General features: G+C 40.6%; 1 protein-coding gene across 7 annotated transcripts; it reads left to right on the forward strand.

Moving 5' to 3' along the window:
* Positions 1-78: 78 nt before the first annotated feature.
* BIVM (basic, immunoglobulin-like variable motif containing) lies at positions 79-25,687 on the forward strand. Of its 7 annotated transcripts, XR_005017160.1 has the most exons (11): positions 104-458; positions 6,095-6,695; positions 10,100-10,229; positions 12,720-12,815; positions 13,110-13,214; positions 13,433-13,527; positions 20,176-20,308; positions 21,989-22,075; positions 23,033-23,129; positions 23,982-24,919; positions 25,357-25,687. XR_005017160.1 is itself a non-coding variant. In XM_036831230.1 (10 exons), exons 2-10 carry the CDS (start codon positions 6,218-6,220, stop codon positions 24,273-24,275), a joined length of 1,515 nt encoding a protein of 504 aa, XP_036687125.1. In that variant the 5' UTR covers positions 79-458; positions 6,095-6,217; the 3' UTR covers positions 24,276-25,687. The 7 variants fall into 7 exon arrangements, 6 of the variants coding, with proteins under 6 accessions (XP_036687125.1, XP_036687131.1, XP_036687129.1 ...); XM_036831230.1 differs by having other exon boundaries at positions 79-458; positions 23,982-25,687; XM_036831236.1 differs by having other exon boundaries at positions 358-458; positions 21,992-22,075; positions 23,982-25,687.
* The last annotated feature ends 278 nt before the right edge of the window (positions 25,688-25,965 follow it).

Consider the following 25,965-nt stretch of genomic DNA (forward strand, 5'->3'; position numbering starts at 1 on the left):
GCGCAGTGGACACGCGTCCCGGCGCCAGGGCTTCCTGGGACGTGTAGTTCGCGACAGGACTAGCGGAAATCCCGCCAGGTTTTACCATCTCTCACTTGTTTATTTACTTTGCCGTCACCGCTTGCAGGGGACAAATAAACAGTAGCTGTCCAATAGAGGGGCACGCGGGCCTGGAGGCACAGCTAAGATTTTTTTAAAAAATTGTCACTCTGTCCCCCGCACGTGCAGAAGGCAGGTATAAAACACGATGAAAGGAAGGTGTTGTCAATGATATCTGACGATCGGTCGCCCGGCACAGCCGTCAGGGCGCTGTCCCCGCGCGCTCCGATGGGACGAGAGACGCCAGCCCCAGGGTAACCGGAGGCGCGTCGCGGGCCGAGCACTGGAAGCTGTGATCCGGGACCGGTGCCGGGCTCCGCCGCGGCCGCAGAGACCCGACCCCACCGGACAGGCCAGAGGTACATCGGGCTGTGGGCAGGGGCCGAGGTGGCCGCCGGCGACTGTGCGCTGCGCCCTCCGCCGGGCACTGGAGCGCCGCGGGCCAGGCCTGCCGCCGCCCACCTGCTCTCTGCGTCGCCAACGCAGCCTGCACGCCGGGGGGTCCTGGCCTCTCCGGTGCCCGGTGGCCATCCGAGTGGACGCCAGTGCGTGGGGACCCGTCCTCCGGAGAAGAAGTGGGGTGAAGAGCTGGGCCGCAGGGTGGAGGGAAGGGTCCGGGAGAGAAAGGACGAGTCCTCTCGGGAACAAAGCCCGATTTGGAGGGACCGCGGGGATACCGGTGGCTCCCGCCCGGCGGCAGTCTCCACGCCACGCTCGGCAGGGCCCGGGACCGGAACGCGCGGTGGCCGTCCCCTTGCCCCTGCACGCCCGCCCGGGGCCAGCGCGGTCGCAGGAGGGGTCACGGTCAGCTCCGAAATCGTACCGGGAGCCTCCTCCTCCCCTTCCCCCCTTCTCTCGACCTTTTCTGCTGCCACCCCAAACTCTGATGGGCCGGTGGAACCGCCAGCCAAAGCGGGCCTGGGCGGGGATTTTCTTTACTGTTTCCTTTTCGGCAATTGTCATTAGTAATGCTATCAACTCGTGCATTCAAAAGCTCGAATCGGGGGCTCCCTCTTCTCCCGGGAACAGTGATCTGCCCGCGTCCCATTCCCCCCCCCAGGCGCCCTGAGCACCCGCGCGTCCCCGGGCCCCCGGGCGGGTAGGAGGCGGACACCCCGCCGGCCTCTGCCCGCTCCGCGTCGCCGAGAACTCCGGCTTCCCGCCGGGCGGAGGGCGGGAGGAGGGGCCCGGAGGCCTCGCTGCGGGGACCCGGGGACGCGCGGCCCGCGAAGGCGCCGGGACCGCCGAGCGGCGCGGGCAGGGGGCGCCGGCGCGCTCCTTCCTCTCCGCCCGCGCCGCCTCCGCACACAGCGGCTCCGCGCGGCAGGGACGGGCCTGCGCGATTGTCGCCTCCATCCTGGGGGCCTCCAGGCGCCGCGAGCTTCGCAGAGAAGGGCGGAGGGCCCTCCGCTCGCCTGCCCGGGAGCCTGGGCTCGACGCTGGCCGGAGTGCGGGAGGACCCCCGGTATCCTTCGGAGGTCGGCCCCTCTGCCTGGGAAGGGGCTCAGGTCTGACCGCGGAAGGGGCGTGGAGGGCGTGGGGAGGGGTCTGGAGGGGAAGGAGCGAGATCAGACCTGCTGAGGCTTAGTGCGTCTGGCCCTCGGAAGAATATTCCATCCTTAGTAAGTCCTTACCTGCCCCTGCGTCTCAGCGGCCTTCCGTGCAGAATACAGATCATAATAGTTGTCATACGTGGAAGGCTTTACTGACGAGACTTTTTAAGATGTTTAGTTCTCTAAGAAAACTTGATGCTTAAAAATAAGGATTTAAGAATCTAACCAGAAAAGAGAGTGTAACCCAGGCCATGAACATTGGATTTACAAATGTTTATTTTACAGAGCAGTTCCTTCCAGGGACTTAAAGATCGTTACTGCAGCGGTGCATTTAAAGCTGGCCATTTTATAAAATTTCTTTTGCACAGAGTTAAACAGTACTTCTGTTGCTTGTGATATGATTTTATGAATAAATCATTAAGTCATTGAGCTTAGGTCCTGCAATCACTTTTATTAGTAAATCTTCATACAGCATGACGTCGTTTACTGGATTAGGGAACCTCAGTTCTCACAGATGAGAACCAGGAAGGAGAAGAAGAGTGCCCTCGGCTAGAACTCCAGCTCTTGATTGCTAAGGCCACTCCTGGTGGCCTCCTGAATCTAGGTTCCTAATCCCTGGCTTACAGTAATACCCAGCATGGTGCAGGGACTTAAAAATATCTGTTGATGAGACTTCTACAAATTGCCCTGGGGATACAGTAGGCAGGAAAACCAGACTTGCAGGAGACAGACATTCATCATGTAAACACACTAACACACAATGTAGAATTGCACCCTGGTAAGACCTGTGAACGAGGTACTGAGTCTGTACAGGGTGACCTGGCTTGGTTGGAGGAGCAAAGAAATCATCCCCCCAGAAAGTGACATTTGAGCTGATATCTGAAGGATAATGGGAATTAACTAAATAAAGGTGGGGAAGAAGGAGTAGACAGCATTCAGAGAAGGGAAAGGTGGTCCATGGGGAGAGGAGAGTGAGGTGGAGGTAAAGAGAGAGATCACAGCCCGGTAAGGAGTTGGCTGCTTGTTCTAAGAGCAGAGGGTTTTAGGCAGGGGAGTTATATGATCATGTATGTGTACAAACTTTACTTTCCAATATCTAGGCACAGGTCAGGTTAGAAATGTCAATGCACGGGAGTGGGCGGGGAACTAGGAGTGGAAATGGTTTATAAAAATAGGGACAAAAGGAGATACAAGATGTGACAAAACCATGAGAGCTGCAGGCCTAAATGGGACAAACTAAGAGGGACAAGCTGCCCCTCTGTACCTTGGCATTTCCTGAGGCTGTAATTGCAACCTACTACAGCAATTGACCTCCATAACGATTCTGTAATCAGTAATAACTTGTGCTTACTTCACTCGTGAGGAACCCTGAGGATACAATAACACCAGCGCCCTTGGCCTCATGGAACTGTCGCTGTCGTGGGGAGAAAAGACATGGGTCAGACAGATAATAAGGAAAGGAAATCAACATCAGCAGTGTTTAGGTCATGGGGTTTGGATAATTTTCCTTTTCTGTGTGATATCTTTTGGTATTTTGCAATCTTTTTCTGTAATTTGTTTCGCTCAGGTGAAAAATGTATAAATATGACAGTTTTTCAAAGAGAAGTTTCCATAAGCAGTGGTTCAAATGAGAAAGTTTTCATACCACTCCAAGTTTACTATTAGCTTTTATTGACAATCAATATGACAATCAATATGCACTTTTGTTTATGATCTTTGCTTTTTTTTTTTTTTTTTGGTGAAAGTGCAACCAAAGAGATCAGTCTTGTTAGTGACCATTATTTAAAAGCAAACAAACTCCAAACACAAACAAGCAAAACCAGACTGTTAAACCTTTTATTAATCAAGTGCTATGTTTTTTCTTGTCTTTAGCTTCCAGGAAACTCCGCCCTACCTTTTATAAACAAATGCAGTGACTTCCCTTTCCCTAGGTTTCTGATAAGAATATTCTCCTATATATGTTCCAAGTTAGCATCCTTCAAACACCCCCAGGCTGCCGCACAGAGAGTTGGTACCACAGGCAAAATTCTATTTAATGTGAGGAAGGAAGCTCTGTCAAAGTAGAAGCTAAGCCTGAGATGAAGAGATAACAGGGCAGGGCCTGGAACATTTCTGTCTCCCCCGCACCAGACTAGCCCCCTCAGGCTTTGTTCACTGCACCTCACCATGACCACATGCTCTGTTTCATGCCCCACCCTGCTGCAACCCACCCATGCAACCCCAATGCCAGAAATAAGACCTCCCTCTATCCACCACTCTGGCTTTTGGTGAAAGGCATGAGGATAACAGAAAAGAAGTAGAAAATGCTTTGCTAACAGGGAACTATATTCAATATCCTGTGATAAACAATAATGGAAAAGAATATGAAAAAAGATATAAATGTATATATCTATCTGAGTCACTCTGCTGTACAGCAGAAATTAACACAACATTGTAAATCAACTATACTTCAATAAAATTTAAAAAAAAAAAAAAAAAGAAAATGCTTTGCTAGGACATCTGCTAAGAATCAGAGAAGCCCAGAGTTTGACCTGTACAAACGGAGCTTCTCTTTGAATCTTCCTCCACCATCACCATCACATCCGGAAATGAGGAAGAAGGAGAAAGCATCAAAGCTTCCTGTCTAGAGATCTACGCTACCTACTCCTTGACCAAAAAGCAAAGGAAAGTTTCCAAAGTGAAACCACTAAAGGTTCCATGTTTGGTGGTGAAACTCCCACCAAGCCAGCCCTACTCCTGCAAATAACTATAAACTCTGCACAGAGTCCTAAAAAAAATCACTGCCTGAAGGTTTGACTAGAGAGGAAGCATTCCTTCAAAAGAAAGAAAATAAAATCTTTCCTAGGACATGTGGAGGCCTCCTTGTATGGAGCTCTGGTCCATAAATTCCACGAAGGACATGCAGTACCTTTACTGGTTTCTCCTCACAGACTCCAGGTCTCTTGTGGGAATCATCTTCTGTTATTTCTTATTGCCTTAGTCATAGGTTTTTGTTATTCAGTGTTTATAGGATGGGTTTTATATAATCATTTTCCTGTAACCTGGGAAAATGATTCTCACTTCTAAATTTTTAAGTAAGTGAATGGGCAGAGAGATTAACTGGTCAAAGTCAAACTGGTCACCCAGGGTGGGTTTTATCTATTAAGTGCCGCTCCATCGTGGGAGCCCTGGGAAGTGGGCTCACTCTGCCTGGCACCTGCTTCAGGGGGTCTCCCACACCACCTATAATGGTTTGATTCACCAAGGTCTTCCTTTTGTATAAATCTTCAGCTTCCTCAAATGCCCTTGGTTGCTATTAAAGTTTTCTTTGTTTACTTCCCCAAAAGCATCAGTGTACACTTGAAACTCAGTTTTTCCTGAGACTGATCAGAAGTTAATTACTACTAGCTATAACTTGATTGTGGTGATGCATGCACAGCTTTATTGAGATATAATTCATACACCATACAATTCACCTATTTAAAGTGTTCAGTTCAATGGCTTTCAGTATATTCACAAAGTTGTGCATTCATCATCACAGTCAGTTAGAGAATATTTTCATTACTCCAGAAAGAAACCCCATCACTCCCAATCCCCTTTTACCTCCCAGCCCTAGGTAATCACTAATCTAATTTTTGTCCCTATAGATTTGCCTATTCTGAACATTTCATGGAACTGGAGTTAAACACTTTCTGGTCCTTTGTAACTGGCTTCTTTCACTCAGCATAATGCTTTCAAGGTTCATCCATGTTGTAACATGGATCAGTACTTCATTTCTTCTTATTGCTCAATAACGTCCCATTGTATGGATAGACTACATCTTATTTATCCAGTCATCTATTGATGGACATTAGGTTGTTTCCATTTTTTAGCTATTCCGAGTAGTGCTGCTATGAACATTTTGTGGACATATGTCTTCATTTCTCTTAGATATATTCCTAGGAGTGAAATTGCTGGATCATATGGTAACTCTACGTATAATGTTCAAGGACCCATTTTCCAAAGTCACTGGACAATTTTGCATTCCCACCAGCAGTGTAAGAGGGTTCCAATTTCTCCACATCCTGTTCGATCCTTATTGTTAATCTGTTTGATTCGAGTCACCCTGGTCAATGTGAGGTGGTATCTTATTGTGGTTTTGGACTGCATTTCCATGATGGCTATTGATGCCAAACATCTTTTTATGTGCTTCTTGACTATTTCTACACCGTCTTTGGAGAAATGACTATTCAGATATTTTGCCCATCTTTAAATTGAGTTACTTGTCTTTTTTATTATCCTAAAGCATCGTTTAAAAATAATTTTTAACAAGACAGATGGTAAGTGATCATGACTTAAGCATATAGTAGTTGTAAAATAAATATTTATTGAATGAAGGCATATGAAACACTTAAAATATTTTTTAGTGTTTTTGTAATGTCTAGTGGATTGTTGATCTTTCTTTCTCCTCCCTCTTTTCTTAGGAGCCCATTTTTGCAGCGCTCACGTTTTTGTAGAATGCTGTAAACAATTGTCACAGCTGTTTTTCAAGAAATAGAAAGAGTTGCAACCTCTTCTTCATAACAGAACTTTTATAGTTGCATTCAATGCCTAACGTTGCAGAAGCAGAAAGGACAAATGATTCTGGAAATGGTGAGTGCAAATCTGAGAGAAGGTCTCCCGAAGAGAATCTACAAGGTGCCGTACAATCTTTCTGCACTCGTGCCTCGGGAGAACCCTTGGGTCCCAAAGGAGATGGTCATTATCCATGGAGCTGTCCAGTGACCCACACTCGGGAGAAAATTTATGCCATCTGTTCAGACTATGCCTTTCTCAACCAGGCGACCTCAATCTACAAAACTCCAAATCCAACCCGCTCTTCTTGCCTCCCCAATAGTACCTCTTTATCTGCTGGAAATAATTCCTCAGGTTACATTGGCATCCCGACCAGTACATCGGAAATCATCTACAATGAAGAAAATAGCTTGGAAAACTTATCCAACAGCCTGGGCAAGCTACCTCTTGCGTGGGAAATTGACAAATCTGAATTTGATGGAGTGACCACGAATTTGAAACACAAATCAGGTAAGGAAGGAGCCATGATGTTCTCATGTGAAAATAAGGAGAAAACAAGCAATATATCTTGTTTAAACTTGCCTTCAAACAGATTTTCTTTTTTTGATACCAAACAAGGCACATTGCTATCATGTTGTTTGTCGACATAGTTAACAAAATAACCTTGGGCATAGGACATTTAGTTCACTAATGTGTTGCCACTGGAAACTTCAAACATAACCTTTGCATTTTGAGAGCTTTGAACGAATCTTAAGAGTGCCGTAAAACACAAGTATTGTAGATAAGTACTCAGTAGTTTAGAAATGGTTAATGCGGTGGCTAGAATAACATACTATTTCATGGTTTTGCAGTGACATGAATCATATTTCTCAATTAAATATCTAGTTTTGGGGCTTCCCTGGTGCCACAGTGGTTAAGAATCTGCCTGCCAATGCAAGGGACACGGGTTTGAGCCCTAGTTCGGGAAGATCCCACATGCCGCGGAGCAACTAAGCCCGTGCACCACAACTACTGAGCCTGCGCTCTAGAGCCCGCGAGCCACAACTACTGAGCCTCCGTGCCACAACTACTGAAGCCCGCGTGCCTAGAGCTCGTGCTCCACAACAAGAGAAGCCACTGCAATGAGAAGCCCGCGCACCGCAACCTAGAGTAGCCCCCGCTCGCCGCAGCTAGAGAAAGCCCGTGCGCAGCAATGAAGACCCAACGCAGCCAAAATAAATAAATAAATAAAATTAAATAAATATCTAGTTTTCTTTTTTACTACATAACATTTTGGCTTTTCTGTTGTTAAAAATTTTTGAACACTCAACAGGGTTTCCAGGTACCACTGAGTAGGTTGTGCACTGCACAGTTTAAGAGGGTGCAGTGTACAATCTTCACAATTACAATGTGGTGGTTCTGGAGCACATACTAACGCTCTTCACTTTTTTCTTTGGAACTCACAGTAAGACAGGAATTTTGTGAGGTAGGTACTGTTGTCTTCATTTTATGGGTGAAGAAATGGAGGCATAGAGGGGATACATTGCTTGGGTACAACTGCACAGCTAGAAAGAGGCAGAAGTCAGGTTTGTACTTTACTTCTAGGCTTCTCTGATAGTTTTGTAAAACCTCTGTCTACTCATTCATTTGCAAAATCAACTTGTTTCACAGAATGTGGTGTAAATTTGTAATTCTCGCGGTGTCAGGGGATTTCACTTTGTGTCTCTATTTGTGGGTGATTGGTCTATAATTTTTTTTTTTCATAATGTCTGTGCAGGTCTCCTAAGACATGTTTGGAAGTATTCTCTCTTCCTGTTTTTTGAGGGGTTTTCAGAGGGGTATTAAAAATCTCTAATTATGATTATGGAGTTGTCCGTTTATTTATTTTTTAAAATTTATTTATTTAATTTATTTATTATTTTTGGCTGCGTTGGGTCTTTGTTGCTGTGCACGGGCTTTCTCTACTTGCGGTGAGCGGGGGCTACTCTTCGTTGCGGTGCGCGGGCTTCCCACTGCAGTGGCTTCTCTTGTTGCGGAGCACGGACTCTAGGCACGTGGGCTTCAGTAGTTGTGAATCGCGGGCTCTAGAGCGCAGGCTCAGTAGTTGTGGTGCACGGGCTTAGTTGCTCCGCGGCATGTGGGATCTTCCCGGACCAGGGCTCGAACCCGTGTCCCCTGCATTGGCAGGCGGATTCTTAACCACTGTGCCACCAGGGAAGCCCCAAAACTAGATATTTAATTGAGAAATATGATTCATGTCACTGCAAAACCATGAAATAGTATGTTATTCAAGCCACCTTATTAACCATTTCTAAACTACTGAGTACTTATTACAATACTTGTGTTTTACAGCACTCTTAGATTTGTTCAAAGCTCTCAAAATGCAAAGGTTATGTTTGAAGATTCCAGTGGCATCCATCTTCTCACTCACTAGGATTTATTTTATTAGTGAAAGAAATTTGCCAGAATGAGATTTTGCTCACGTTTGCCAGTGGTTGTTCAGCTCTGGGAGAAACTTTGTGTTTCTGTGAAGACTTAGGAAGAATAACTAAAGGGAAGGGGGAAAAAAATCCTTGCTTCTTGATTTTTCTAGAGTTCAATATTATGCCATTTTACAAAAATTAGAGAAATTCCCTGTGTGACAACAGTTTCTGAGGTCCAGCTGGGTTTTTTTTAATGTATTTTTTAAAGTTGAAGTATAGTTGATTTACTATGTCATGTTAGTTTCAGGCGTACAGCACAGTGATTCAGTTATACGTATGTGTGTATACATATATATATATATATATATATATATATATATATTTTCAGATTCTTTTCCCTTAATAGGTTATTACAAAATGTTAAATATAGTTCCACGTGCTGTACAGTAGGTCCTTGTTGGTTCCAGCTGGTTTTGGGCACCAAATTGTTTCATTGTAGAATGAATAAAGTGGATCCTTTTCCATGTTTGTTTTCTAGGCATATATCTATATAATCTATGTTTTATAATTTATGACTAACTCATAAAAATGAAATATTAGCTTTTATTTAATTTTTGTAACAGATTTATTTTGTGTAAAATATGATATGTGTGAGAGATTTTAAAGTGCACGTAGCTATCTGAAATGTTAATGGTGTTTTAGTGAAATGAGGCTTGGATGTTATTTAGTAATATTTTAATTTATATAATTTTTTGACTGGGTGATCCATTAGATGGAAATAAAAAAGTATAAAAATTAAGTGTAAAGTCTCACTTTCACTTTTGCCTGCCCTTTTGTGTGGCTCCCAATTTCCCCTCCCCCTGTAGGTAACCACTGTTATTTGTCTTGTGTGTTTTTTGGTGAATGTGTGTGGTGTGTGTGTGTGTGCACGTGCCCACACATGTGTACATACTTGCACACAGAAAGGAGACTTTGTTTTCCATTCTGGCTCCTGGTGCTAAAGTTGCATTTTAATAATGTACTTATGTGCATCATTCTTAATCCATTTTGTGGTCTCTGTAGGCCTGGAACTATTTTTAAATATCACATCATCAGATTACTGGATCTACTGCTTTTACTTTCTCAACAGAGTTACATTAATGTGGCTTTATTGTTTTATAGAAAGGATTCATTTTCTGGAAAGTGGTCTAGTTAAATATTTTACTGTTGGTAATTTTATTTTCTAGATGTGGCTAAACATTTTGTGATTGATTCTTTTACTAGCTAAGTAGCTAGCTCAGGAATCGGAATATAAGAACCTGATAGGAAATAACATTCATGGTTGTTTAAATGTGTTTTTATTCTCTCTCTCTCTTTAAGGCAGGGGCGTATTCTTGAAGATACATGTATTTCTTCAATATGTTTGCAAATAGCATTTTTAGACCTAGTTACTTTTATATTTTGTTACATAATTAATTGTATTGCCTTGGCATCTTACTTCATTTGACTTCATTTTATACTCTTGTATTCTAGGCAATGGAAAGAAGCAAATTTCCAAGAAAAAAACTTCAGACAAGAAAGGAAGAAGACATCAAAGGGAGTGGCCTCAGTATTCTCCTCTTGAAGATATTAAGCAGCGGAAAGTATTAGACCTCAGACGATGGTAATCTCTAAAAATTGACCTTTTTCTTACCTAACCACAGTACCATTGTCATACCTAATGAAGTTAACAATATTTCCTTAGCATCTCATTTCCAGGCTAAATTCAGATTTCCCAGATTTTTCCGAAAATGTCTTCACACTTGGTTGTTCAGAGTGGGACCCACCGTGAACCACATATTGTGTTTGCTTGTTGTAGCCCATAAATCTCTTTTGAACTAGAACATTCCCTATCTGATTCTTCCCCAATTTGTGTGATTCCTTTCCTGCTGGTGGTCTAAATTACTCATATAACCTCGGTCCTTATAAACCGGAAGTTAGATATAAAGACTTGATTAGATTCTGGTTGAACATTTTGGGCAAGAATACTGCCTAGGTGACCCTGTGGCCTTCATCCTTATATCCCATCAGAAGGTACATGGTGTCTGGTCATCCGATATTAGAGATCCTAAGAGTGATTACTGGATTAAGGAGGTGGCAAGAGCCTTAGCCCACATTGTCAAGTTCCCTTTTTTCTTCTGGAACCGTCAAGTAACCAGTGGGGTGACGGTGGCATTGGGTTAACATCTAGGTAACCATCAACTTTTCACCTAGCGGTTTCAGCCAGACCCATTGAAGACCCCTGCCTGAATCCTATTATAAAATGGTGAAATTTCAAAATTCTATCATTTCTTCTGCCTTTACTAACTGCCATTCTTTTAATAAGAAGATCTTTCACTTATCAATTGGGGCTATTTGGTGACCTTAACATACAGTTCCTATTCTAAAGAAAAAGATGTTTAATTTGTGATAGCTTTCAAATATTACTGATCTATAATTTGAGGTTTTAAAAATTCTTTTGTGTGAGGCTTTAGAAATATTAGATTTTTTTCACTTATTTAATAAATATAGGACCATTTACTGTGGGCTGAGAATACAGAGATGTACAAAACGGGTGTTTGTTCTCCAATCTAGTTGAGAAGAGTGGAAAATGTAAAATATCTCAGGAAATTTGTCAGATGATGGGTGGGAACAAACAACCAACATGAGAGGTGGAAATGATCACTGAAAGGCTTCACTGAGGAGCTGGATCTTAAGAGAGGAAATCTGAGGGGATGGAGGGTCTAAAGGTCTTTGAACGGATGGTGGGAAAGGGTCTGGCAGGTTGGTAATGAAGAGTAGATCAGCCTGTCTGGAGTGAGGCTCAGAGAAGCTAAGAAACTTACTCAACGTCACATGGCAAATACGCAGATGTGGTATTGAAACTGAAGAGAGTTGGACTCCAAAGTCCATGTTCTTTCTTTTTTTTCTGCTGGCCTCAAACAATGCAGGTTTCTTTAAAGTTCATGGACGACTCCAAGCTGTTTGGTGACTCTTTGGTTAGATCTAAGGGTATGAGCCATTGAGTCAGTGGGGAAGAATCTGAGTTCTTTGTGGAGATCCAGATTAGCACTACAGAAATGCAGAGAAGGTTGCAGAAGGAAACATTGTGCTGATTGCCACCAAGATTCCAGCTTATCCCCTAGATACCAGCTGAGGACACTGCCTCTAGTGAATTACAGGGAGGGTGGTGATTGCAGGAGGGCAACACAGGCCACACACTTCCTGATTTCAAAACATATTACAAAGCTACAGTAACTAAGACAGTGTGGTACTGGCATAAAGACAGGCATATAGACCAGTGGAACAGAATAGAGCTCAGAAATAGACATTCATGTAAACAGGCAAATAATCTTCTGCAAGGGTGCTCAGACCACAGGATGGGGAAGGGACAGTCTCTTCAGAAAATGGTGCTGGGAGAAGTGGATACCCACATGTGAAAGAATGAAGCTAGACCTTTTCTTCACATCATACACAAAAAATAACTCAAAATCGATTAAAGACATAAATGTAGGACCTAAAACTATAAAACTCCTAGAAGAAAACATAGGGGAAAAGCTTCATGACATTGGATTTGGCAGTGATTTCTGGGGTATGATGCCAAAAGCACAGGTAACAAAAGAAAAAATAAACCAATGGGACTACATCAAACTTAAACACTTCTGTGCGTCAAAGGAAATAATCAACAAAGTGAAAAGGCAACCTACAAAGTGGGAGAAAACATTTGCAGATCACATATCTGATAAGGGGTTAATATCCAGACTGTATAAAGAACTACAACTGAAGTTGCAAATAATCATATGTGTAGCTCAACTAGGAGTTTACATCGAAATTTTAATAGTTGGTGTCTAAATTTATATATCTTTAATTTTTTTCCATTGGCTTGGGTAACATCCACTTTAACTAACAGTTAGTCATACTTAGCCATCATTCTTAAAATGCATGATTTATAGTCATTATGCATTTATAATGTGTTGAATAAATATGAAAATACTTTAAATGAATAAAGATTTTACATTGGTGGTTTAAATGATCAAAGTTTTCATTATGTAACACACTCAGTTGCCATGAGTGTTCTACTTCTGTATGCATATTTTGTATTCATTCAAGTGAAAACATTCTTTTATTTTCTCAGGTACTGCATAAGCCGACCACAGTATAAGACTTCTTGTGGTATCTCCTCATTAATTTCTTGTTGGAATTTCTTATATAGCACAATGGGAGCTGGAAGGTAAGTATGTTAATTTAGTGGTACCCCTCAACTCCAAATTCAAAAGTTATTTGGTGTTGCTTTTTCTATAATGGAAGATTTTTAAGAACAGATTTTTCATAAATTGGGGAAAAACTGCCGTATTTTGTTTTAAACCTTTTAGCTAAAAATATGTGCATGCATTATTTTTGATAAGATAAAAATGAAAAATACTACTAAAATTGTTTGCAAATCAGACAGACACAGTGACATTGAGACAGGTTATATTTGCCTATGATTGGAATTGTGAAATGAAAGGCAATATTTCTTTCATAGTCTTCCAGCTATCACCCAAGAAGAAGCTTTACATATTTTGGGTTTTCAACCCCCGTTTGAGGATATTAGGTTCGGCCCTTTCACCGGAAATACGACACTTATGAGGTACGAAGCCCTCGCTTAGAAGCAATACCTTATTTCTAGTTCTGCAAAATAATAATGCTGTAGATGTGCATTGATAGTAAACCATGCATCCAGCTGTTTGGGCCCAACCTCTGGTAGATATGCCAGACTTGGGCTCTGCCTGAATTTCTCTGGAATTGGAATAGTGCCTTCTTTGTTATGGGACTGTTGCTATGAGCGAGTCTTCTTGTTATTTTCAGATGGTTTAGACAAATTAACGACCACTTCCACGTAAAAGGATGCTCGTATGTTCTATATAAGCCTCATGGGAAGAATAAAACAGCTGGAGAAACTGGTAAGTAAATATATAGAAGATTTACACACACACACACACACTTTAGGATCCATCTTGAAGATTGGTTTTGATTCAAGGCACATGATGTAAATCCTAAATACAGTCTATCACTCTTTATCCAAGGGGAAATCATAATAGATAATAGTAATATGTAGGGCACTTTTCAATATACAGTTTAATATTTTAACTCTTTTCATCTTTGCATGAAGAACTTTTAAAGCTTCAAGGCATGTCATAAACACTACTTTAGCACATTGTATCGTTTGGGTCCATGGTGTTTGTGTGTGTGTGTGTATGTGTGTGTGCGTGTGTGTGTGCACGCATGCCCTTACTTGCCTGCTACTAAAACCCTTTCAGGAAGCAGCGTGGAATTTGCAGTTGCTCTTCCTAAAAGGGAAAGCAAGGATTTTAGAATATTTGATGTCAGACCTGCATAATAACATATAACAACAGGACAATGGACTATGAAAGGGACAAAGTTCTATTTTAGAAGGGTCTTGATTATAACAGAGAGTTTTGGAGTCGATCCTAAGGATTGTTTTAGTTGTGCGCTAGTTAAATAATTTGCAATATTTGACAATTTCCATTTTTAAAATTTCACAGTCATCTTTTGACTTTACAATCAGAAACCTACAATACAGTGTTAAAGAAAATTTTATTCTGATACTTGAAAATTTTATTCTGACACTTGTTAAAAGGGTAAGGAAGACTTTACTGAAGACTGTTGTAACGCAGAACTGGGATATGGGAGAGAGATCTGGCTCAACCCTGAATACAACAAAGACAGCTGGGAATTTATAGCCAACTCCCAAAGTGAGCGGTTCCGTGGATGGAAAGTTATTAAGAGGAGACATCAAGGTGGGGCTGTGGGGAATCTTGCTAAATTGGTCTAACAGGATTCTTATAACAGGCAGACCAAGGGTGAAGGGTGACGTCCTTGATCAGGTATCCAGGGTGGGGGGATTCTCTCTAAACTGATTTCAGCAGGATATTTGCTAAAACTGGATTCAGCAAGGATGGACACAGAAGCCCAAGATCCAAGCCTAGCTGAGGAGAGGGCTCAGAGATGCCTAACTGAAGTTTGGTCAAGCAGGGAGTCTGTCAGCACAGAGGGTATATGGTTTATCAAAATCAAGGAGTGAACAAAGAATAGGGTATATTTCTGTTGACCTTTAGCAGGTCTATCAAGTTGGTTGTGAGTCAGGCAAACTTGGAGTTCATATGTTGGTTTCTGCACGTACTGGTTTTGTGACCTTGAACAAGGCACTTAAACACTCACTTACTGAGCCACCCCATGGGGTCCCTGTGAAGGTAAAAGGAGACATATTTGTAATACACTTGACACCTTGCTTGACACAGAGTAAGGACTCAATAAATGTTAGCTTTTATCCTTCCTAACTGAACTCTGTGCATTTGCAGGGGGGCCTGTCTTCGTGGGAAGGGCGGCTTTATATGGTGTGTAATTTTTTTTGTTTGTTTCCAGTGAGGCTGTCAACACAATCTCTCTCAGTAATTGATCAGGCAATTAGAAACTAAGAAAGAATATACTTTCCAACATACGTCAGTCTTTTTCCTTCGAGTAATAGGATAAACAAGCTCTTCTCTCTCTCCCTCCTCTTTTTTTGGGAGGGGGAGAGAAATGGCTGCCGTAATTTCTTTAAATAAATTTCAATACTACATTTTCCCAGTTTGATTCCTGTTTTCATTGTCCCTATTACAATCCTTGACTCCTCACTGTCTCTTTGTCTACGTGTGTTTCCTGAAGGATATTTGATCTGCTTCCCCCTTGGAATATTCTTGTCTTCCGCTTCAAGAATCAGTGGTCCCTTGCAAGCCCTGCCTTATCTCTGATGCTCGGATTTCTCTTAAGTCCTGTAGTTCTGATTATTTGTGTCTGTTGTTTAGCATTTGGCGTGTGCAGCCTTATATTACATTGCATCTTTTTAACGTGTCTGCCCATCTCCTTCACCATAGGGAGTGCCCTCAATAGCCCTTTGATGCGTCCTGACCTTGCACGTGTGACCCTGGGACTTCTGATTGTGTTCAGAATTGGGAGAGTATTACCTGTGTCAAGCAGAAGTCTTTTCTGTTCCCTCTCATTGTAGAAGAAAGAGTTGCAGAGATAGGCTTTTCTCATTTGTCTCTGGGATATTCAGTAGTGAAAACCATTGCCAGTTGTTAGTGTGCATTTAAAAAAATATTTTGTATCTTTTGTTGTTGTTGTTGTTGTTGTTTAGATTATTCTTAAGGAATATCAGGCCTGTTTTCCACAACAGGCTTTAAGTTGTCCTGGGGACTACTCTTCTTTCGTAACTCCCTATTTGCTGATTGACATGCTTATTTCCAGTGGGCCTTCAGGAAATGTAAACTGAGCTCACTCATGGAATAAAGACAAAATCCAGGGATTTTGATAAAATTAACAGATTTGACTGTGAATATGAGTTGAAGTATTTTTTTTAGAGATGTAATTACTCATAATAAAAGTTTGTGCCAGAAGCTGCCAATGTTAGCTTCAAACTATTGGTTCATTTATTATTCACTTCCTATTATTGTATTATTATTATTTTATTATTATTATTATTATTATTATTTGAGTAACTTCAAACTGTTGGTTCGCTTAGCTACCAAGGATGTCTAGATTCATTTGTTTTTAATACCTAGCTTGAAAATTACACTAATATTCATGTATTTCATTTTTATTCTTCTGGTAGATATTGTAACTTCTTATATTTGCTTAACCAAGAATATCTACCTCTGCCCTATCCTGACATAACTCATGTATACCCTCACCCTGGCCACTGCTACCAGTTAACTACAGTGTCTTAATGCATCTTGGATGGACTGTGCATTCAGATTCTGTTTTCCTCGTCCTCTGGTTTTCTCCAGTTCATATTAGACACAAGGCTGGATAAATTTTTTCGACGTGCGGTGCTAACATATCCCTTTTTACTTTGGGAGCTCTCCAGTGCTTGCTTAAAGCGTAAACGCCTTAGCATCATTCCAGGCAAGAACAGATTGGTCTTTCCCTGCTGTCCTCCACGTACCAGTTGGATTTAAAAGATGTCAAGGGAGTAGGAGCCTTGCAGGATGATACTATGTTGCTGGGTTACACAATCTGGTCCTTGTCTTTGAGGGTATAAAAATACATCCTAATAAGTTCCTTTAGAGCTCTCTGGAGTTCTTCTATAGATGATAAGGCTTTACAAAACAGACTGATACTAAACAAGCTCAAAAAATGTTAGAATGTTAATATATTAACTGAGAGTGAGAAATACACTATCAAAAGCACCAGGATTCTCTCGGCCGCTCAGGACATATACTGTTCTTCAGAGTACAGCAGGCTGGCTAATTCTAGTTTGTTCTGCTTTCTCTACACCATGCACATCATGGCTCTGCGTTTGGTAGTGGTTGCTTTATCGCTTAAGTTTCAGATTTTTCGATATACTCTGGTCTAGACTCAATGTCGTTCTGAATTTAGTTTCCATCTGTAACACATTTATATGTCTTCTCCTAAATAGAATCACTTTCTTGGATGACTACCTTAATGTATTAAATATTGTCTTTACTGTCTTTTATTTCAGAGGGTGATCTTTTTCTGACCTTATCCTGAAATTCTGGGGGTGCCCTACTGTAGGCCTCTCTACACTAACTATCGTGCCCTACATTCTGGTCTGGACTACACGCTGTTCCCTGATTACATCCCTCCCCTGCAGTGGTTTTGTTTTCTCCTCATGCTCTTGCCTCTGTCTGGATTGTTGAAATGCTGCCACTTGATTATGTTCTGTCTTGGATGCCACCCCCTTCTTGGTTCCTCAAACCTGATGTGCTCTTTCTCCTTTGAATTACATCCTTTTTTTGTGGCACTGTCCTTTTCCACCCTATATCAAAGTTACTTGTTTTACGAGGGCAGCTTGAGGTACTGTGCATTCCTTATCTTTTGTTTCCCTGTGGTTCCTGTTGTAGTTAGTAGATGCTCATAATTTACTTCCTGAGTTGAGTTAAATGAAATTTTCCTCTTAATCTTAGACCAGTGATTCTCAAAATGTGGCCCCTGGATGAATATCAGCATCACCTGGTAACTTGTTAGACACGCAAATTCTTGGTCCCCACCCCAGACCTACTGCGTCAGTTACCGAGGGGATAGGTACCAGCAATCTGTTACTTAACAAGCCCTTTGTGCTCTGGTTTGAGAACTACTGCTGTAGTCTTTCTAAAGAGATGCTATTCAGCTTCTTTATAAAGAGTGTGGTCTTCCATTGATAGGAAATTCAGATAGGAATTTCCTTCCATTGATAGGAAATTCAGTGCGCAGATTTCAATCTGGGCTCAGTTGAGTCCTGGGAATTCTATGGCAGTGCCTCGGGCTGGTGGGGGGCAAGGGGTGGGCACCTAGATTCCCTAAACCTCCTTTTTGGCCACAGCAACTCTGCTTTGATCCCTGTTATGGACTGGGCTGGCATGTAAACTTCCCTTGCAGAAGGGATTCCATGTCAAAATATGTTTGAAAATTATTGATCTAAATTAGAGGTCTGCAAACAACAGCCCATGAACCAGCAGCCCATTTTGTGAATAAAGTTTTATTGACACAAAGACATATCCATCTGCTTACACATGGCCTTTGGCTGCTTTTGTCTGTGGCTGCTTTCAGCTACAGTGGCAGAGTTGAGTAGTATGCGTAGTGACCGTGATCCACAAACCTCCAACATTTACTAACTGGCCCTTTAGGAAAAAGTTCGCTGATTCCTAATCTAAATCCATCAGAATGTTGTCATGTACCTTGAAGTAAGAAGAAGAAACATTCTTGAGGAGCGTGATAATTACTCCAAAGAAGAAAAACCACCTCTGTCCTCTAGAAAACTAGGACTTGGTCAAAGAGTATTTGTAGCAGATGAAATACTGTGAATATTAATGAGAGCAAACGTTCATGCCTATCTCATTTGCCCCTGAATATATTCTAGTATATTTATGTGACTACTATGCATAATCACAGTAATCAGCTGTTTTGTGTTACATTTGACTTAAGGAGGAAAGTGTGAAATACTTAAAAATTTCCATTAGGAAGTTACAATAAAGTTCTTTCATTAAAAAGTTTTAGTTATTTCGGGTAACTTTTTACTTGGCATTTTCACAGTTTTAAAAAGATTTCAAGAGTTCTTCCTAAACCACTTATGTGTATAAATATCTTTAGTATTTACTGAATTTATGAGGAGTCTAAATCTGTCTATTTACATTCGCTTACTATCCTGAAACATCTCTACAATCAAGTTCAACTATGGAAATGAAATATTGACCATCTTCTGAATTTTAGGTCTTATCATTCTTCATTTAGAGCTGCCCTTGGATGTCAGTTTTTAACTCGTCTGGGTAACTCAACCCAAAACAGCAGAAAGACTTATTTATCCTTATGAAATAGAGATTTTAGTAGAAAAGATTGCCTTGTGTGCAGGTATGCTCTGGCGGTACGCCATGAAGTAAAAATCTGTGGGGAAGGCTGAGCTGAAACCTTGGAGAAAGGGTTTAAGACAGAAATATTACTGTCTCCATGGAACTCACAAATTGTGTGTGTCTGCAGAAGTCGGGGCGGGGTCCCGCCTCCTTGACTCTTCTACAGCCGTTGACCTGCCATTTTTGGTCTTCAGCTATTTCAGTGGCCAGAAAGTCAATCAGAAAAACCATAACTTGCAAGCTTTTGTCGACTTCAACCATTTTTAGGATTTCCAGTTTTAATAGGCTATTTGTTCATGAATAATTTAGTGTCTTCCAGGAGATGCAAGTTAATGAAACCTCAGTTAATGGCTTTAAGTATTTAGTGCTGGTGAAAACTCGTTTCTTATGGTAATACTTTTGAAATTACTTCATAAGTAATATATGCAGCCATGGGAAATATACAAGGAGAAGCGGTTATTAAGAGGTTGCTGTGGTACTACCAGCCCGTCTCTTAAGATGTTCTTATCACTTGGCTTCTGAAAGTCTTTCCTCTGGTTTGTGTGACTTTTGTAGAAGGGATTGAAGTGTGTGTTAGTGGGGAAAAGTTTTCATTTTTGGAACTTGTTTGGAGTTTATATTTATCCATATACCTCAGTGGTCTTCAAATTGGGATGTCCGCATTATGGCAGCTGCAAGGTGATCATTGTGGTATGGGAAGAATGTATTAGAATGTTTATATTTTAACCTAATTAAAAATTTCTACTTTTTGTGTATCTTTTATAAAGACATATTAGTACAGTAGTATATGTACAAAGCTTATAAACAAACATGCTTATAATGGGCATGCTTACTCAGAAATTTCAAGTGACAGATGTGTACAACCAGAGAAGTTGAGACCATTGCTATATACACTAGGTATTAGGTTTTACATGGTAATTAAATTTTGCAGACAAGCATGTATGCTATTTGAAGGTTTGGGTAAGCAAGGACTTTCAGTTTTTTAGTTTGCTGTTCAGTTTGCCTGAATTTCAGTCTAAAGGGTAAAACTGAAATCCATTAATTATTTTTTAACCTTTCGATAGCTTTTCATTGTTTTTCCCCAGCAATGTCCATGTGTTCCAAGTAATGTCTTTTCTGTCTTTGAGTCCTTAACTAGTTGTTTGTATAAAGCATAGATAGTGCTTTATGGTCCCTCAGTTGGTTTGTTTTTGTTTTTCGTAGCTTCCGGGGCCTTGTCGAAGTTAACTCACGGATTGAAAGATGAATCGTTAGCTTATATCTACCATTGCCAAAATCATTATTTTTGTCCAATTGGCTTTGAAGCAACCCCTGTTAAAGCTAATAAAGCATTCAGGTAAGCATTTCTGTATTTTATGTGGATACTCCACCAGGAAAATATGTTGTAGAAAGCATTTAAGAAATATTTGGTTGACTAGACATTGGAAGACTTGGTGATCTGCTTTCCTTACATCAACTAAGACTAGTCTTTTAAACATAGTAGCTTAATCTTCTGCAGAATTGTGTTTGGTTAATTGTGCTTTTACATTTCCACTTAGATACTATTGTTAGAGTCATGATAAGAGAAAGCCATTTGACAAATCACTTTTTTGTTTATTATACAACGGCCGCAAAGGACTTTACATATTATGTCTCAGTGATCTCATCCAGGATCCCACAGGGAAAATGTATTGTGGAATCTAGTGTCAAGAAGACTGTCGCAACTGAGTACATTAAAAAGCGTTTCCTTTCTTATGGTGAATAACATGAAATTTATCAGGGTTCCCCTTTTGTCCTGGCTACCAGGAAGCCTGCAGCCAATTTTTATTTCTAACATCAGGAACCACATTACCCTAATGGTTATATTTGTTCCTTTGTTGATCCAAAGCTTCTATTTTATTAACTATGTACGTCTACTTCCAGGTAAACTTGTATTGTTTTAGAAGAGACAGCCTGTAAATAAGAGAGGGTGACTGAATGTTAGTACTTTTTTTCCTCCTTAGCAAGTTTTCTTAGTGATGGGTTGAGGTAATGCCAGGGTAGCTGAAAGCAGAGGAAGAAGTGTCCTATTTGAGGATGTTGAAAACGGAAGCCATGAGTACTCTGAGTAGAAGTGTTGACTGATAGGTACAGTTGTCCTCACCCAGCTGAGTTCTGGTTTGTTCTATCTGGGTGGGTGGCATTGGTGAACGAGAAGGAGGAACAGGCAGCACTGCTTTCTCAGCGAGGGCTGAAGGTCAGGCTGGGAGAACGTGGCTTGGTCATCTGGGGTAGGATGGGTTCTTTGAGGCTGGAGGCCATGCGGCCTTTGGGTGGGGAAGCTGGACGTTGTATTTTTGTGAACGAGGAGCAAGAGGAAAACCATGGTGTGTCTCCAGATGCTGAAGTGTTCTATTCATCTCTCTGGCTGTGGGGTTTATTGTGGTGTTTTTCTATAGTTTGATCCTGAAACTTCACCTTACTCCAGACACCTGTCAAATGTAAAATGTGAAGAAGTAGGTGCTCCTACTTGGCCCCCTTTAGAGGAGAGCTCTTCACCTCTGCCTGAACCTAAGAACCACCTGAGATGCTTTTACAGCTGCGTAAATACTTCCCTGTGCTCCCCCCTACACCTACTTGAATTAGAGTTTCCAGGGGTGGGATTAGGGCATCAGTATGTTTAAAAGTTCCACAGGTGTATTGCTGCTTTCGGGTTTTATTTTTAGGATGCCTTTTGAATGCAAAGTGAAAGAAGAGGTGTAGCGTAAGGGTACTGGTGGGTAGCATGCTAGGATTTTTTTTTTTTTTCCTCCTAAATGCTGACAGGTGGTATATTTCAACATTTTTAGCCCTATATTTTGTAAGAGGGGATCTAAACCTAAATTTAATTTATGCTTTCTCTTTAATGGCCTTCAGATATTTGTTCAAGCCTAAACTCCAATATCTATTCTAGTGTTGGTGATTGCTATCTATGCATAAACTTCAGTGTATAATTGAAGCAGTATTTTCAAGGGTGAATGACTTTATGAAGGTTACTATGAATGTATTTTATATTTAGCAGGGGCCCCCTCTCACCACAAGAAGTAGAATATTGGATCTTAATTGGAGAATCAAGTAGAAAACATCCTGCTATTCACTGCAAAAAGTATGCTAACTCCTTCCCTCTCCCCCTTTTTTCAATTTCTGCTAAAAAGCCTGTTGGAATTTTGATTAGAGTAGAATCCGTAGAATCCATAGTTTAGTTTGGGGAGAATTACATCTGAACAATATGGAGTCTTCCCATTATGAACATAGACTATGTCTCCACTTAATTAGAGCTTTAATTTCTCTCAGCAATGTTTTGTATTTTTAGCATAGAGTTTTATATGTATTTTGTTGAAATTTTCCCTAGGTGTGTATATTTTTTGATGCTACTGTAAATTGATTTAATTGAAGTATAGTTGATTAACAATGTTGTGTTAGTTTCGGGTGTACTGCAAAGGGGTTCAGTTATATATATATATTTTTTTTTTCTTTTTTTTCAGATTATTTTCCATTATACGTTATTACAAGATATTGAATATTGTTCTTGCAAATTGATTTTTAAAACATTTCATTTCCCAATTATTTTCTGTTAGTGTACAAAAATACAATGGATTTTTCTGTATTGGCCTTAAATCTTGCATCTTTACCAAATTCACTTATTAGTTTTAGTAATAGTTTTGCAATCCAAAGCAGTTACAAATTGTTTTGGATTTCCTATACAATCAATCATGTTGTTTGTGAGTAAAGACATATTAACTTATAAATCTTTTGAAAATGTACTTGACTCCAATTAAAAAGGAAATATGGAATGTTTCTATGTTACCCTGCAGGATGTCATCTAACAGGCTGATATATAGTTATTTCATATGCACGGTAACCATTTTTAACCTTGGCAATAGTTGGATAAACAGAATTGTCAAAAAAACAAGGATTTATGAAAGCTTATTGGATGCAACAATCCTGTGATAAGAGAATTATTGCCATGGTGCTTTTGTAGCAAATTGCTCATGTGAAAAGTTCCATTACAATAGTATTTTGAACTTAAAGAAAACTGTGCTTTATCCTTCCTTAACAATAGGTGGGCAGATATTGTTACTGATCTAAACACTCAAAATCCAGAATATCTAGATATCCGGCACTTAGAGAGGGGGCTGCAGTATCGAAAAACAAAGAAGGTAAGAACACCATCGTATTTGAAAGTATTTCTCAACTGGCCAAAATGCAGTTATTTTACCCAGCACTCTAAGTTGTAAATAACAGAAACCCAGTTCAGACCATTTTAGACAGAAAAGTGAAAATTACTTTAAGGACACAGGGGTATCTTTAAAAGGAAAGGGCAAGAAGTCTAGCCTGTATTCAGGAGGGACGGGTACCACGCAAGAGAATGTCAGCAGGGGCCAGGGAGCTAGTCTGTCTTATTCTCTTGGGAGTTGTGTTGTTCTTAGCCGTCTATTTGTCTATTTACTTCGCGAAGATCGTCTTTCAACTTAGGTCTCCCTTTCAGATGAACGGTCGAGACTAAGGCTGGCATGCCTCCAGTCCAGTCCTGTAGTCTTGGCCCAGCTTGGGTCAGGTGTTCACTCCCAGGGCGATTAACTGTGGCCATGGGGCAGAACCATGTGTACCAACAAGGCTGCTGGGGGCGGTTCTCAGGGAATGGTATGTTCTGTGGATTGAGTAGACATCCCATCCATATTATCCTACTATCATATGAAGAATGCGTAGGAGGGAGAGGAAGACGAATGATCTTGGTGTTTGGATTAGTCACCTTGGGCGGGTACAGCGTGTGAGAGTGGTAGACAGGCATATGGGGGGAAGGAGTTTTGCCTCCTATGGGCATTGTTATATTTTTGTAAAGGCAGCTGGTCAGGAAAGATGCAGGATAATGTGATCTGATGATGTCTCAAAGGATCAGCACTGTTCTGATGCAGGTGAAGGGGGAAAAATAAGGGAATTCATGGGAACCCACATATTAGTATAATTAATTTCCTATCATTTTCTGAACCCAACATTTTTTTTTTTCTCAGGTTGGAGGAAATTTGCATTGCATCATAGCATTCCAGAGACTTAACTGGCAAAGATTTGGCCTTTGGAACTTTCCATTTGGAACCATTAGGCAAGAATCACAACCTTCAACACATGCCCAGGGAATTGCCAAATCTGAGAGTGAGGACAATATCTCCAAGAAGCAGCACGGGCGTCTGGGCCGGTCTTTTAGTGCTAGTTTCCATCAGGACTCGACATGGAAAAAGATGTCAAGTATCCATGAGAGAAGGAACAGTGGTTACCAGGGTTACAGTGATTACGATGGGAATGACTGACCATGCTGCGTACTGACGACTTGTGTTATTCTCGCAGCTGGTCTATACAGGACTGCATTAAGGCAGTACAAGATTTTAAGTCTGTATTAAATAGGAACATATCTTGTGGTACAACACATAACCTTGTAGTTTCTCCAGTAAATAAGCTTGTATATGATTATGATGGGTGATTTCAGATATATAAACAGATAAGCACAGATTTTTTTTTGTCCTTTTAAAAGTTAAGAGTATATAAACATTCTGGACAGTTTCACAAAGTCCAATAAAATTACACATAAACAAATCAAACACAATTTCACTCAATAGCATCACGATTTGAAATACTTACGCATGAAGTGATTTCTTATGACTTGACCCCCCCAGATATTTGTTGCAGTTTTGTTCCCAAGCTCAAAATGTAAGGTACTAACTATCTGCCCAAAAAAATTGGGGCTGTTGATTTCTAGTTTTTCTCTAGTGGTTAAAGCTCATTTAAGATGACTTAGTGAGTTTAGAAATTCTTTTACTTGTAGCGGTATCTTGCCTGCCTCATTTTTTTCCTGATCAACTTTCTCAGGATTCTCAATAAAGAGGCAAAAGAGAAAAGACTGAAGATACTGATCTTTTCTATTGGTGCAGATGGGTGACTTAGTGCATCGATTCAGGTACTCTTGACTTTCTTGGTATGTTACTGTCAAATACTGACAAGAACTTTAGGTCTTGAAAGACTCGTAAGTCTACAATAAACCTTGCTTAGGGATAGAGTAAAAGAACAAGTGGCATCTGAAGTTTCTATACCCAAGGTAACCTGTGAGATGAGATCTGATATTTGACTGGTCCCCCAATATGGAGTCATATGTTGACAACGGCATTAAGGATGCGTTAGGGATGCCCCATCACTCAGAGGGCAACTATCCGTATTCCAGAGAGCTCTTTTCCTTTTTAAAAACATGTAGACAATTAGCTGCTTGAAGTGAGTGTGAAATAGTTCAGAAAGTGTGGATTTCATGTATTTGAGCTCCTCTCCAGTTGCTGTCAGTTTTTCTTCTGCTGCCAACCTGTGACTCACAAACAACTAGGATCTCTTGTTCTTTCATTTCAGGGGCTGTTCTGGGACTCAAATCAGTAACTTGATTATTACAAGGTGCTGAATATGCTGGTAACCATATCGCAATACACCTCAAGGAGAAGGTTCAGATTTTTATTTTTAAAATATTTTCATTTTCTTCTCTTTTGAATTTTATATCCATTTATCCACCCAGACATGCCTAGCCTACAGAAGGGGATATATATTATGAAATGGGCATTTTTCTGAAGAGAATATTTTGCTTGAAATGCAAAGGACTGAAAGATTTGTAGGTTGTTGATTTTGTTACTTCATACTGGAACTTTTAAGAAGTTTTCATCAATAAAGTTTTGTTTTCTACTTTTAATCATGAGAATGTTTTGAACCTTTGTTTTAAGAAGGGAGTACCCTTATAATCTTGTTTGAAGTACATGACAATTTGTGAATTCTGTGTAAGTAGTATAAGAAACATCTATCTGACTTTTATGATCAGTGAGACAATATGCATATGTCTATAATTTTAGATTTTTGTTAAGACTTTATAAGAGGAAATAGAAAACTTAATTCTTTAGCTTGAACCAAATTAAACTGTAATTTTTGTAGGTCAAATATGGTTGAATATCAGCAATTGCATATAGTTCAGCC

Source organism: Balaenoptera musculus, chromosome 18 (assembly GCF_009873245.2).
Source record: "Balaenoptera musculus isolate JJ_BM4_2016_0621 chromosome 18, mBalMus1.pri.v3, whole genome shotgun sequence".
NCBI classification, from domain to species: domain Eukaryota; kingdom Metazoa; phylum Chordata; class Mammalia; order Artiodactyla; family Balaenopteridae; genus Balaenoptera; species Balaenoptera musculus.